General features: G+C 47.6%; 1 protein-coding gene across 1 annotated transcript in view; it reads left to right on the top strand.

The window, feature by feature from the left end:
• The first annotated feature begins 5,581 nt into the window (after positions 1-5,581).
• The window catches only part of madd (MAP-kinase activating death domain), a 170,631-nt gene continuing 163,580 nt past the window's right edge, over positions 5,582-12,632 (top strand). Inside the window, exons 1-2 of the mRNA XM_087996208.1 lie at positions 5,582-6,104; positions 12,355-12,568. Of these exons, the coding sequence (XP_087852334.1) occupies positions 12,510-12,568 (59 nt within the window). The 5' untranslated portion in view covers positions 5,582-6,104; positions 12,355-12,509. The remainder of the gene's footprint in view (positions 6,105-12,354; positions 12,569-12,632) is intronic.

Below are 12,632 nucleotides of genomic sequence, written 5' to 3'. Positions count from 1 at the left end.
CTGACACAGGGTCAGCACTGAGGGAGCACCACACTGTCACAGGGTCAGCACTGAGGGAGCACCACACTGTCACAGGGTCAGCACTGAGGGAGCACCACACTGCCGGAGGGTCAGCACTGAGGGAGCACCACACTGTCACAGGGTCAGCACTGAGGGAGCACCACCTGGTATTTGGGGATTAGGGCGTTTCACTCCACAGTGCCAGGTATTTGGGAGTGAGGATGTTTTGCTCCACAGTGCCTGGTAATTGGGAATTGATGTTGAGGGCATGAGCCCGCGTCGATTGAAGGGCTCATGCCCGAAACATCGATTGAAGGGCTCATGCCCGAAACATCGATTGAAGGGCTCATGCCCGAAACGTCGATTCTCCTGTTGCTTGGATGCTGCCTGACCTGTGCTTTTCCAGCAACACATTTTCAGCTCTGATCTCCAGCATCTGCAGTCCTCACTTTCTCCTGGTATTTGGGAGCAAGGGTGTTTCACTCCGCAGTCCCTGGTATTTGGGAGTGAGGGCGTTCCACTCCTCAGTGCCTGGTATTTGGGAGTGAGGGTATTCCATTCCACATTGCCTGGTATTTGGGAGTGACAGTGTTTCACTCCACAGTCCCTGGTATTTGGGAGTGATGACGCTTCACTCCACAGTGCCTGGAATTTGGAAGCGACGATGTTTCACTCCAAGGTGCCTGGTATTTGGGAATGAGGATGTTTCACTCCACAGTCCCTGGTATTTGGGAGTGAGGGAGTTTCACTACACAGTGCATGGAATTTGGGAGTGAGAGTGTTACACTCCACAGTGCCTGGTATTTGGGAGCGAGGGAGTTTCACTCCACAGTGCCTGGTATTTGGGAATGAGGGCATTTCACTCCACAGTCCCTGGTGTTTGGGAATGAGGGAGTTTCACTCCACAGTGTCTGGTATTTGGGAGCGAGGGAGTTTCACTCCACAGTGCCTGGTATTTGGGAGCGATGATGTTTCACTCCACAGTCCCTGGTGTTTGGGAATGAGGGCATTTCACTCCACAGTCCCTGGTGTTTGGGAATGAGGGCATTTCACTCCACAGTCCCTGGTGTTTGGGAATGAGGGCGTTTCACTCCACAGTCCCTGGTATTTGGGAGTGACGGTGTTTCACTCCACAGTCCCTGATATTTGGGAGTGAGGGAGTTTCACTCCGCAGTGCCTGGTATTTGGGAGTGAGGGAGTTTCACTCCACAGTCCCTGGTGTTTGGGAATGAGGGCGTTTCACTCCACAGTCCCTGGTATTTGGGAGTGAGGGCGTTTCACGCCACAGTGCCTAGTATTTGGGAAAGAGCACGTTGCACTCCACGGTGCCTGGTATTTGGGAGTGAGAGTGTTTCACTCACAGTGTCTGGTATTTGGGAATGAGGACGTTTCACTCCGCAATGCCTGGTATTTGGGAGCGAGGGCGTTTCACTCCACAGTGCCTAGTATTTGGGAAAGAGCGCGTTGCACTCCACAGTGCCTGGTATTTGGGAGTGAGAGTGTTTCACTCACAGTGTCTGGTATTTGGGAATGAGGACGTTTCACTCCACAGTGCCTGGTATTTGGGAATGAGGACGTTTCACTCCACAGTGCCTGGTATTTGGGAGCGAGGGCGTTTCACGCCACAGTGCCTGGTATTTGGGAAAGAGCGCATTGCAATCCACAGTGCCTGGTATTTGGGAGTGACGGTGGTTCAATCCACAGTCCCTGGTATTTGGGAATGAGGGTGTTTCATTTCACAGTCCCTGGTATTTGGGAGTGAGGGAGTTTCATTCCACAGTCCCTGGTATTTGGGAGTGACGGTGGTTCACTCCACAGTCCCTTGTATTTGGGAATGAGTGTGTTTCACTCCACAGTCCCTTGTATTTGGGAATGAGTGTGTTTCACTCCACAGTCCCTTGTATTTGGGAATGAGTGTGTTTCACTCCACAGTCCCTTGTATTTGGGAATGAGGGAGTTTCACTCCACAGTGTCTGGTATTTGGGAATGAGGATGTTTCACTCCACAGTGTCTGGTATTTGGGAATGAGAGCGTTTCACTCCACAGTCCCTGGTATTTGGGAGCGAGGGTGTTTCACTCCACAGTGCCTGGTGTTTGGGAATGAGGGAGTTTCACTCCACAGTCCCTGGTATTTGGGAGCGAGGGTGTTTCACTCCACAGTGCCTGGTATTTGGGAGTGAGGGAGTTTCACTGCACAGTGCCTGGTATTTGGGAATGAGGGAGTTTCACTCCACAGTGCCTGGAATTTGGGAATGAGGGAGTTTCACTCCACAGTGCCTGGTATTTGGGAGTGACAGTGTTTACTCCACAGTGTCTGGTATTTGGGAATGAGGGAGTTTCACTCCACAGTGCCTGGTGTTTGGGAATGAGGGAGTTTCACTCCACAGTGCCTGGTATTTGGGAGTGAGGGAGTTTCACTCCAAAGTGCCTGGTATTTGGGAGTGACAGTGTTTCACTCCACAGTGCCTGGTGTTTGGGAATGAGGGAGTTTCACTCCACAGTGCCTGGTATTTGGGAGTGACAGTGTTTCACTCCACAGTGCCTGATATTTGGGAGTGAGGGAGTTTCACTCCACAGTGCCTGGTATTTGGGAGTGAGGGAGTTCCACTCCACAGTGCCTGATATTTGGGAATGAGGGAGTTTCACTCCACAGTGCCTGGTGTTTGGGAGTGACAGTGTTTCACTCCACAGTGCCTGGTATTTGGGAGTGAGGGAGTTTCACTCCACAGTGCCTGGAATTTGGGAGTGAGGGTGTTTCACTCCACAGTGCCTGGTGTTTGGGAATGAGGGAGTTTCACTCCACAGTGCCTGGTATTTGGGAGTGACAGTGTTTCACTCCACAGTGCCTGGTATTTGGGAATGAGGGAGTTTTACTCCACAGTGCCTGATATTTGGGAGTGAGGGAGTTTCACTCCACAGTGCCTGATATTTGGGAGTGAGGGAGTTTCACTCCACAGTGCCTGGTGTTTGGGAATGAGGGAGTTTCACTCCACAGTGCCTGGTATTTGGGAGTGAGGGTGTTTCACTCCACAGTGTCTGGTATTTGGGAGTGACAGTGTTTCACTCCACAGTGCCTGATATTTGTGAGTGAGGGAGTTTCACTCCACAGTGCCTGGTATTTGGGAATGAGGGAGTTTCACTCCACAGTGCCTGGAATTTGGGAGTGAGGGAGTTTCACTCCACAGTGCCTGGTATTTGGGAGTGACAGTGTTTCACTCCACAGTGTCTGGTATTTGGGAATGAGAGCGTTTCACTCCACAGTCCCTGGTATTTGGGAGTGAGGGTGTTTCACTCCACAGTGCCTGATATTTGGGAGTGAGGGAGTTTCACTCCACAGTGCCTGGTATTTGGGAATGAGGGCGTTTCACTCCACAGTGCCTGGTATTTGGGAGTGAGGGAGTTTCACTCCACAGTGCCTGGTATTTGGGAGTGACAGTGTTTCACTCCACAGTGCCTGGTATTTGTGAGTGAGGGAGTTTCACTCCACAGTGTCTGGTATTTGGGAGTGACAGTGTTTCACTCCACAGTGTCTGGTATTTGGGAATGAGGATGTTTCACTCCACAGTGCCTGGTATTTGGGAATGAGGGTGTTTCACTCCACAGTGTCTGGTATTTGTGAGTGACAGTGTTTCACTCCACAGTGCCTGGTATTTGGGAGTGATAGTGTTTCACTCCACAGTGCCTGGTATTTGTGAGTGAGGGTGTTTCACTCCACAGTGTCTGGTGTTTGGGAATGAGGGAGTTTCACTCCACAGTGCCTGGTATTTGGGAGTGACAGTGTTTCACTCCACAGTGCCTGGTATTTGGGAGTGACAGTGTTTCACTCCACAGTGCCTGGTATTTGGGAGTGAGGGTGTTTCACTCCACAGTGCCTGGTATTTGGGAGTGAGGGTGTTTCACTCCACAGTGCCTGGTATTTGGGAGTGACAGTGTTTCACTCCACAGTGTCTGGTATTTGGGAGTGACAGTGTTTCACTCCACAGTGTCTGGTATTTGGGAGTGACAGTGTTTCACTCCACAGTGTCTGATATTTGGGAGTGACAGTGTTTCACTCCACAGTGCCTGGTGTTTGGGAATGAGGGAGTTTCACTCCACAGTGCCTGGTATTTGGGAGTGAGGGTGTTTCACTCCACAGTGTCTGGTATTTGGGAGTGACAGTGTTTCACTCCACAGTGTCTGGTATTTGGGAGTGACAGTGTTTCACTCCACAGTGTCTGGTATTTGGGAGTGACAGTGTTTCACTCCACAGTGCCTGGTATTTGGGAGTGAGGGTGTTTCACTCCACAGTGCCTGGTATTTGGGAATGAGGGTGTTTCACTCCACAGTGCCTGGTGTTTGGGAATGAGGGTGTTTCACTCCACAGTGCCTGGTATTTGGGAGCGAGGGAGTTTCACTGGACAGGAACAGGCCTTTTGGCCCACGTTGTGACGAATATGTCACCAAAATAAACCAATCCCTTCAACCTGCCCAGTGGTACATCTCCCTCCAGTCTTTCCTTATTCCTCTGCCTGTCTAATAGCACCTTAAATACGCCTGTCGTATCTGCCTCCACTGCTACCCATAGCAGTGCGTACCTGACACCTATCACTCTCTGTTTATTAAAAAAAGGTACCCCTCAGACCTCCTTTGGACATTTGTGCTCTCGCCTTCAATGCATGCCCTCTAGCATTCGACATTTCAGCTCTGGGCACGTGATTCAGACTGTCATCCCTATCTATGCCTCTCATAATTATATAGACGTCCATCAAGTCTCCCCTCAGCCTCCCTCACTCCAGAGAAAACAACCTTAGCCTCTCCTTATAGCTCATACCCACCAATCCAGGCAGCATCTTTGTAAACCTCTTCTGCACCTTCTCCAAAGCTTCAACATCCTTCCTGTAATGTGGTGACTAGCATTGAATGCAATACTCTTAAATGTGGCCTTAACTTGCAACATCGCTTCCTGACTTTTGTATTCAGTGCCCTGACCAATAAAGGCAAGCATGTTGTGTGCCTTTTTTTTAATCATCCTACATGCTTGTGTGGCCACTTTCAGGGAGCTGTGGACTAGGACTCCAAGATCCATCTGTACCTTAATGCTGTTAAGCATCCTGCCATTAATTGTATACTTTTTGTTAACGTTTGATCTCCCAAAGTGCAGAGCCTCTCACACTGTGGGGGTGTTCAGTATTTGGGAGTGAGGGCGTTTTACTCCACAATGCCTGGTATTTGGGAGTGAGGGTGTTTCAGGCCTGAGATTGGATATACTCAGTGGGAGTCAGGCTCCCTTGTGGGTTTGGCATGTCATTGGAGCAGCGCATCGATGACAAAGTGATGAAACCTGTTTTGTATGTTTGTTATCGGCTGGTTTTCCGAATTGTCAGACGTGGCAATGAATTGATATTGTCATTTGGTTCAGAGAACCTGGTAACAGGCCTCAGCATGATTTCTGCAGACTGTCTTCTCTGTCATTATCAGTGCAGCAGGCAACACCTTCCGATAACTGACAGCATCCTCTGACCAATCAGTCGAGCTCTAGGCCTTGCTCTTCCCCCCCCGACTTGCTGCTACTCGTGTGGATTGCTGCAGTGTTTTCATGCACCTTATTTATCACCTCTCTGCATCTTTCAGCACAGCTGCTGGGCCTGCTTATCCTGACTCAAACTTCTGTGGTTGCATCACATCTGTTTTGCTTTTTCTCCCCTGCTTCACATCTCCTTGGGATGTGTTGCCATTGACCTTGTGGCTGGCTTTTAGCTTGTCTCTTCATGTTGGTTTTTGCACCCAGCAGCATTTCTGCAATACCTTTTGACTGAAATCCAACTCGGCCTTTGTTTGCATCTTTCCGGGTCGCAATATCACGTGTGCACACAGCCGGTGATGAGGAACTGTGTCTCTATTATTTTGTGTGTTGCTGGGCTGCAAAAGGGACACTTGATAATACTGTGCACGCTGTAACCCACCCGCCATGCCTAAATGACTGTGCTTAAATTAACAACTTCCAGCATGACAAGCCAAGATTATGACCTGCAATATGGATGGAGATCTGTTCCTCGTTCCCTGAGTTCCTTGGATTTCAAAGGCAGAGCTGCAGAATAGTCACGGTCAGCTGGCTCGATTTGCAGGTAGTGTTTTAATTGAGGTGTTTGGGGTTGGGGGGTGGATTTGATCTGCTGCTGGATAAGAGTCACAGGGTGGATTGTAGCTAGAGAATCAGAGCAACTTACATAAAAGTGAATGTCGGCTGAAAGTGAATAGAAGGAGTTAGTTGATTAAAAGAAAGGATAGCAGTCACCCGAGCAACTGGGATTCCTGGTGACTGTGATCTGGGTCTGTCAATGATGTTCTGATAAGTGACTGTTAACACCTCCCTGTACTGCTGTTGGGTTTTGACAGCGCAATGTTGTGGATTTAATATTCTCTCCATTCACCACGAGCGTACGGTGGGAATTTTTTCCTGAGGGCATTTTCCACTGCAGCCTATCTCTGTACACAAGGTGGGTGGTTGGCTGACCCTTAGTTTAAACTCTCCCACTGTGCGTACTTAGACAGGGCTGGGTTGTGTGTCGGAGTATGGAACTTTCCCCCCCCCCCCATCCCTGAATGGGAATCCATAAGTAGGGTGAGCTAGCTGCACGAGAAGAGTTAGCCCCTTTATTGCTGTTGGTCTCCTATAAATAATGGGTCTTTCCGTCAGTGCACCAGCAGCACTGCATGTTGTCTCCAGTTGAGTTGGTTGCTGTATGAAATTAGGGCTCCACATCTGCTGGCTCTTCCACCCTCCCGTTGAACTCCCCAGAGCTTTGGAACCCTGTGCTCGCTTTCCTTCGCACAGCAAAGCCTGAGCACAGTCCCTCGAGGCACTCGTAGGAACAGGGCAGACCAGATTCTCTGACTGACGTGGCAACTGGAGGAGTTGTGCAATGGCAGAGATAAATTCTCTGCAGGGGGCCCAGCGTGGTACTGGGCAGGGTGCTGTGCACCTCCACGTGTGGGCTGACAGATGGGAGGGACCAACTCTGTTGTGTAAAGGAGGACTCTGCAACAGCAGGCACACTGTGCTGAGATTGATCTCGGGGAGGGAGAAGGACGGGAGACATAATTGGTCTAAAGAAGGAGATGTCGCCTGACTGGGTGGAAGTATACAAGTCTGGACAGAGAGAGGGAGGAGTGGAGGAGAGAGGGGAAGCTGGAACAAAGAGAGGAAGAAAAAATACAAAAAACACTGCAGATACTGAAATTCTGAAGGACAAGCAGAATACTGGAAACTCTGCTGAATCTGGAACCCTGTTCAAGGAATGGGGTGTTAGAAGCTGCATTGCTGAATCTTTACCCTGATTATTAACAAGGATTAATATTTAATGTGTGCGAGTCAAATCAATAATTAAACAGTTTTTAATAATTGAATGTGTTCAGCTGACTGTTGATGGTGCAATGTATTATTGGTGTTAATGATGCCGGGCTGGTGACAATTTGTATAATTCCTGCTAAGCTGTGCTGGTGACTGGGCCCATGTGCTCTTATTTAGCTTGGCTGTCATAATTAGTTCTGACGCATCAAAGAAATTGACTGAAGTTTATTACAATTGGTTAAATGTGCATGTATTGAGCCTGTGATATCCCCAATATCAGATGCTGACATCAGGTGTTGTGAGTATATCAGTTTGTACAAAGGATAGTGCTGACTGCTGTTATCTGTTACAAGGTAGTATTATGAGCTCGGTATTGTGTTGTACAGCATAGTGGTACTAACTGATAAATTTTACTTTTTTTTCTAACAGTTGGTTATACCCAAATTGGGCATATTGCAACTTGTAGCCTGTGAAGGATGTCCAGGCCTTAGAGTTCAAAGGAGATTTCCTACAGTGGAGGCAGGGATGAGGGTCTGCAGGGATCCTGAGGTAGGACAGGTTGGGATTATTCTTCTTGGAACAGGGAAGTTTGAGGACAACTTTGCAAAAATTGTTGCAGGTGTCTGAGTGATAAACAAGGTGTGCACCTTTCATTGGCAGAAGGTTTAGTTATCAAAGGGCACTGGCTTGTTTGTCAAATAGATTAATTGTGTGGGGAAATGGGATTTTTAAATAGAATGACTGATTATGATCAGAAATGCATTGTCTGAAACAAGCAGTCCTAACTTTCAGGTAAGTATATTGTTCAACAGGAAGATCGTTGTTGGGTCAATGGTGGGAGAGTGGGGCAGTGGAACTAATTGATTAACTCCTGTAATGAGGCATAACATAGTGGGCTGAATGGCCTCCTCCTTTCATCTTCAGTTCTCTGAAGGTTGTTTGAGTGGGGAAGTGTAGTTGGTGCAGTGATTATGATGTATAACCCAATTCTGGATTGCATAGTCTGTCCTCAGAGTCCACTTGGAGCATGTCCCTCTCCCACTCAGTCCACGTGGCTGTAATCTCTGGGTTTCTGTTTAGCTGGTGGAGATGCACTATAAATAGCACCAGCAGATTGCTATATGCACATAGCAGATTGGTTTCCGTCACCATAGCAACCCAGTCGGATTACAGGCACGTCATGCAATGTTTGTGCAAGTTCGGTCTTGATCCTGGTGTCAGGAACGCACTGCAGCCAGCGCAGGATTACAATGGGGAGCTGAGCCTGGTGCATCAACCAGGTAACAAGAAGCCAGTGAGTCAGAGTCCAGTGACGAAATTCTTCGTCCAGCATCGCTTCCAGTTTCTGGGATCGCATTGTAGAAAGCAGACTGGGGACGTCAATCCCCACCATCTGATAAATAAATGCTCAGCTCGATTTCTGTTTTTCAAAACGAAAGCCTCATGACTAAAGATATCAGGGAGGTTAGTGGTTGGGACTGAGTGATATTTGGATGGTCAGTGACTGGAGATTGGGACTGAGAGGTATGAGTGGTCAGTGACTGGAGATTGGGACTGAGAGATATGAGTGGTCAGTGACTGGAGATTGGGACTGAGAGATATTTGGGTGGTCAGTGACTGGAGATTGGGACTGAGAGATATTTGGGTGGTCAGTGACTGGAGATTGGGACTGAGAGGTATGAGTGGTCAGTCACTGGAGATTGAGACTGAGACGTATTTGGGTGGTCAGTGAATGAAAGATATTTCTGGAAATGTACCTGCCCTGACATTGTTTTTTTTTGCGTAATTTCTGATCGATTGGTTTGGACAGCTTGCTGATGAAAAGTGAGTAGATCTGGTCGAATGTTCTCGGGACTTGAGTTTAGTTATCACCTTGCAGTTTGTCATTTTATGTTCGCTAACGCCATAGGGAAAAGGGGCACCCATGACACACTCCTACAATAGGACACAAAGATCTTCATTCATACCCTCCTGTGCTTCTCTGCTGTATTATGTACAGTAATATATCTTTGCACATCTCTTTTAAACTTCTCCCCTTTCACTTTAAACATCGGCCACATAGCATTTGATATTTCCAATTGGAAAAAAGACTCTTGACTATCTACTCTGTGCTACTTATAATTTTATATAACTGTATGTCTATCAGGTTGCTCCTCAGCCTTTGAGCGAAAACAATCCTAGTTTGTCCAATAGCTAATACATCCTGGTAACTTGTTTTTGCACTCTCTCCAATGTCTCCACAGTGTGGTGACTGCACATAGTGCTCCAATTGTGGCCTCGCTGAACTTTACACAGTTGCAACTTCACTTGCCAGATCTTCTTATCAATGCCCTGGTTGATGAAGGCAAGCATGCCATCTGCCTTTACCACCTCATGCACCTTTACCACCTTGTCACTTCCAGGGAGCAATGGATTTTCAACCCATGATCCCTCTGTATATCAGTGCTCCTAAGGGTCCTGTTGTTTACTGTATACCTTCCTCTTGCGTTTGACCTTCCAAAATGCATCACCTCACACTTGTCTAGATTTAACTCCATGTGCTATTTCTGTCCCTGACTTTCCAACGGGTCTATAGAGTCATGCTGACTGTCCCTAATAAGTCCATTCTTTTCTAAATGTGAGTAAAACCTTTCTCAATGAATCATCTGCAATAATTTCCCTACAACTGATGTAAGGTTCATTGAAGTACAATTTCCTGGATTATGTGTATTACCTTTAACAAAGAAAAAATGTTATCTATTCTCCAACCTTCTAGGACTTCACCTGTACCTCAACAGGATACAAAAATCTCCAGTGAGGCCTCAGCAATCTCTTCCCTTGCCTCCTTCAGTAACCTGGGATAGATCCCATTAGGCCCTGGGGATTTATCTACCTTAATGTTTTACATGACGCCAAACACCACCACCACCTTAATATCAGCATGCCTTACAGTACCAACAAACCCCTCACTAAACTTACCGTCATCCATGTCTTAGGCCTTAGTGAATACTGATGCAAAGAATTCATTAAGCGCTTCACCATCGACCTCTAACTCCACGTATCAATTCCCTCCTTTGTCCTTGAGTGGACCTACCCTTTCCCCAGTTAACCTCTTGCTCCTAATATATGTCTTGGGATTCTCCTTGATCCTACTTGCCAAGAATATTTTGTAGCCCCTTTTAGCCCTGTTAATTCCTTGTTTAAGTTCTTTTCTGCTTCATTTATGCTTCTCAAGAACCTTGTCTGACCTCGGTTTCCTAAACCTTAGATATGTTTTCTTTTCCTTTTTGACTAAAGATTAATGTCAAGATTTATAACATGCTGTCTCCAATCCTGATCTGTGAACCATACCTTTCAGACCATGTCCCGTTCACCACCACCCTGGGAATGTCCTGTCTCACGGCAAGATAGACACAACAGAGACAGTAGCACAGTGGTATACTTTAAGTGGGGGAATTTCTCTGCAAGTTCTTAGTATTGACTCCAAACAACATAAAGTCTCATGGTATTAGGTCAGATATGGACAAGGAGGCATCCTGTTAATTATTGCCCAGTTTGTAACAGTTTTTGTGGTCTGGGTATCTTGATGCTTCACATTTGGGGCGGCACGGTGGCACAGTGGTTAGCACTGCTGCCTCACAGCGCCAGAGACCCGGGTTCAATTCCTGCCTCGGGCAACGCTCTGAGTGGAGTTTGCATATTTTCCCCGTGCGTGGGTTTCCTCTAGGTGCTCCGGTTTCCTCCCACAATCCAAAGATGTGCGGGTCAGGTGAATTGGCCATGCTAAATTGTCCGTAGTGTTAGGTAAGGGGTAAATGTAGGGGAATGGGTTTGGGTGGGCTGCTCTTCGGAGGTTTGGTGTGGACTTGTTGGGCAGAAGGGCCTGCTTCCACACTGTAAGTAATCTAATCTAATCTAACCCTTTGAGATGGGTTTTGGGTAGTGTGCTCATGGTGGCATGGATTTCTCTTTCTGCTGGTCAACTTTATCGCGACTGGCAAAAGATGGGTGTCACGGAAAGTGAGAGACTGAAACTGGCTGGCAGGGGGTAGAAACAGTTTTAGACTAGACAATCTTACATGTTTATTGACCAGTTGATAAGCAGCAGTCAGACCGAGGGTGAAGATCTGAGTTTTTGACTCTTGGCTGTTTTGTGCAGTGGGTCTGCATGTGCGTGTGGTCAATCAGTGTGTGCACACTTGGTGTTTATATATGATGTGACGGCCCATGGCAGTGGGCTGTGCATGTGTATGCTCGGCATAGTGATCAGCTGAGTGTGGGTGTTTGCACGTGGTATGTGTGTAGGGGAAGATATATATATGTGTGTGTGTGTGTGTGTGTGTCTGTCTCTGTCTGTCTGTGCTGGTGTACGGTCCATGGTGTTTTTATAGAATCATACAGCACAGAAGAGGCCTTTCAGTCCATCCAGTGTGCACCACCAAAAATATACAACTGCCTGCAGAAGTCCCACATGGTCCATAGCCTTGAATGTTAGGACACTTCATGCACTCACCCAGTACTTCTGTGTGCTTTTGTGTCTCAACTACCTTCCCAGGCAATACATTCCAGATGGCCATCACCCTCTGGGTGAAAAATAGCTTTCCTCAAATCCCTTCTGAGCCTCCTGCCTTTCATTTTAAAATTATTCCCTTTTCTTATCGACCCTTCAACAAAGGGGAGCAGTTGCTTTCTATCCACCCTGTCCACTCTCCTCATTATCGTATACATTTCTATCAGATCCCCCCCTCACCTTCTCTGCTCCAAAAAAAAACAACCCGAGCTTATCCAGCCTGTCTTCATAGTTGAAGTGCTCTATCCCAAGGATCATCCTGGTGAATCTCCTCTGCATCCTCTCCAGTGCAATCACATCTTTCCTATAGTGCAGTAAGCAGAACTGTATGCAGTACTCCAACTGTGGCTCATTGAAAGTTCTGTAGAGCTCCAACATGACCTCCCTGCTAGAACTGTTTTGGGCTTTCTGTCTTCAGTTTGTGGTGGGGGTGAGCCTCCTCATGGTTAAGTGATCCACCATGTCCCTCTTTCAGATTCCAAGTTTCTCCTGCCATCCAAGCCAGACCATGCGCTGGGACGCCTGAGATAAGCTACTGGTAGAGAAGGCTGGACTTGCACAATTGCTCTCCACATCAGGGAGCTTAATGTTCCTGAGAATTTGCGATGACCTAGTGGAGAGCAGGCGAGAATGTCTCCGAAGAGAACATGTCCACGTTTGCTGGATTACCTCGTTATCATCGGTGCCAGGTAATGATCTGTTTGGCTGTCTGGGGGTTTGGTGGTGGGTGGGAGATGTTGCTGTGGGTGGAAG

This window comes from Chiloscyllium plagiosum, unplaced genomic scaffold, assembly GCF_037043375.1.
Source record: "Chiloscyllium plagiosum isolate Xiang-an unplaced genomic scaffold, Cpla_swu_hap1 HiC_scaffold_18, whole genome shotgun sequence".
Classification (NCBI taxonomy): Eukaryota; Metazoa; Chordata; class Chondrichthyes; order Orectolobiformes; family Hemiscylliidae; genus Chiloscyllium; species Chiloscyllium plagiosum.
Note: the sequence above shows the minus strand (reverse complement) of the source record. Positions and strands in the feature narration are given on the sequence as shown.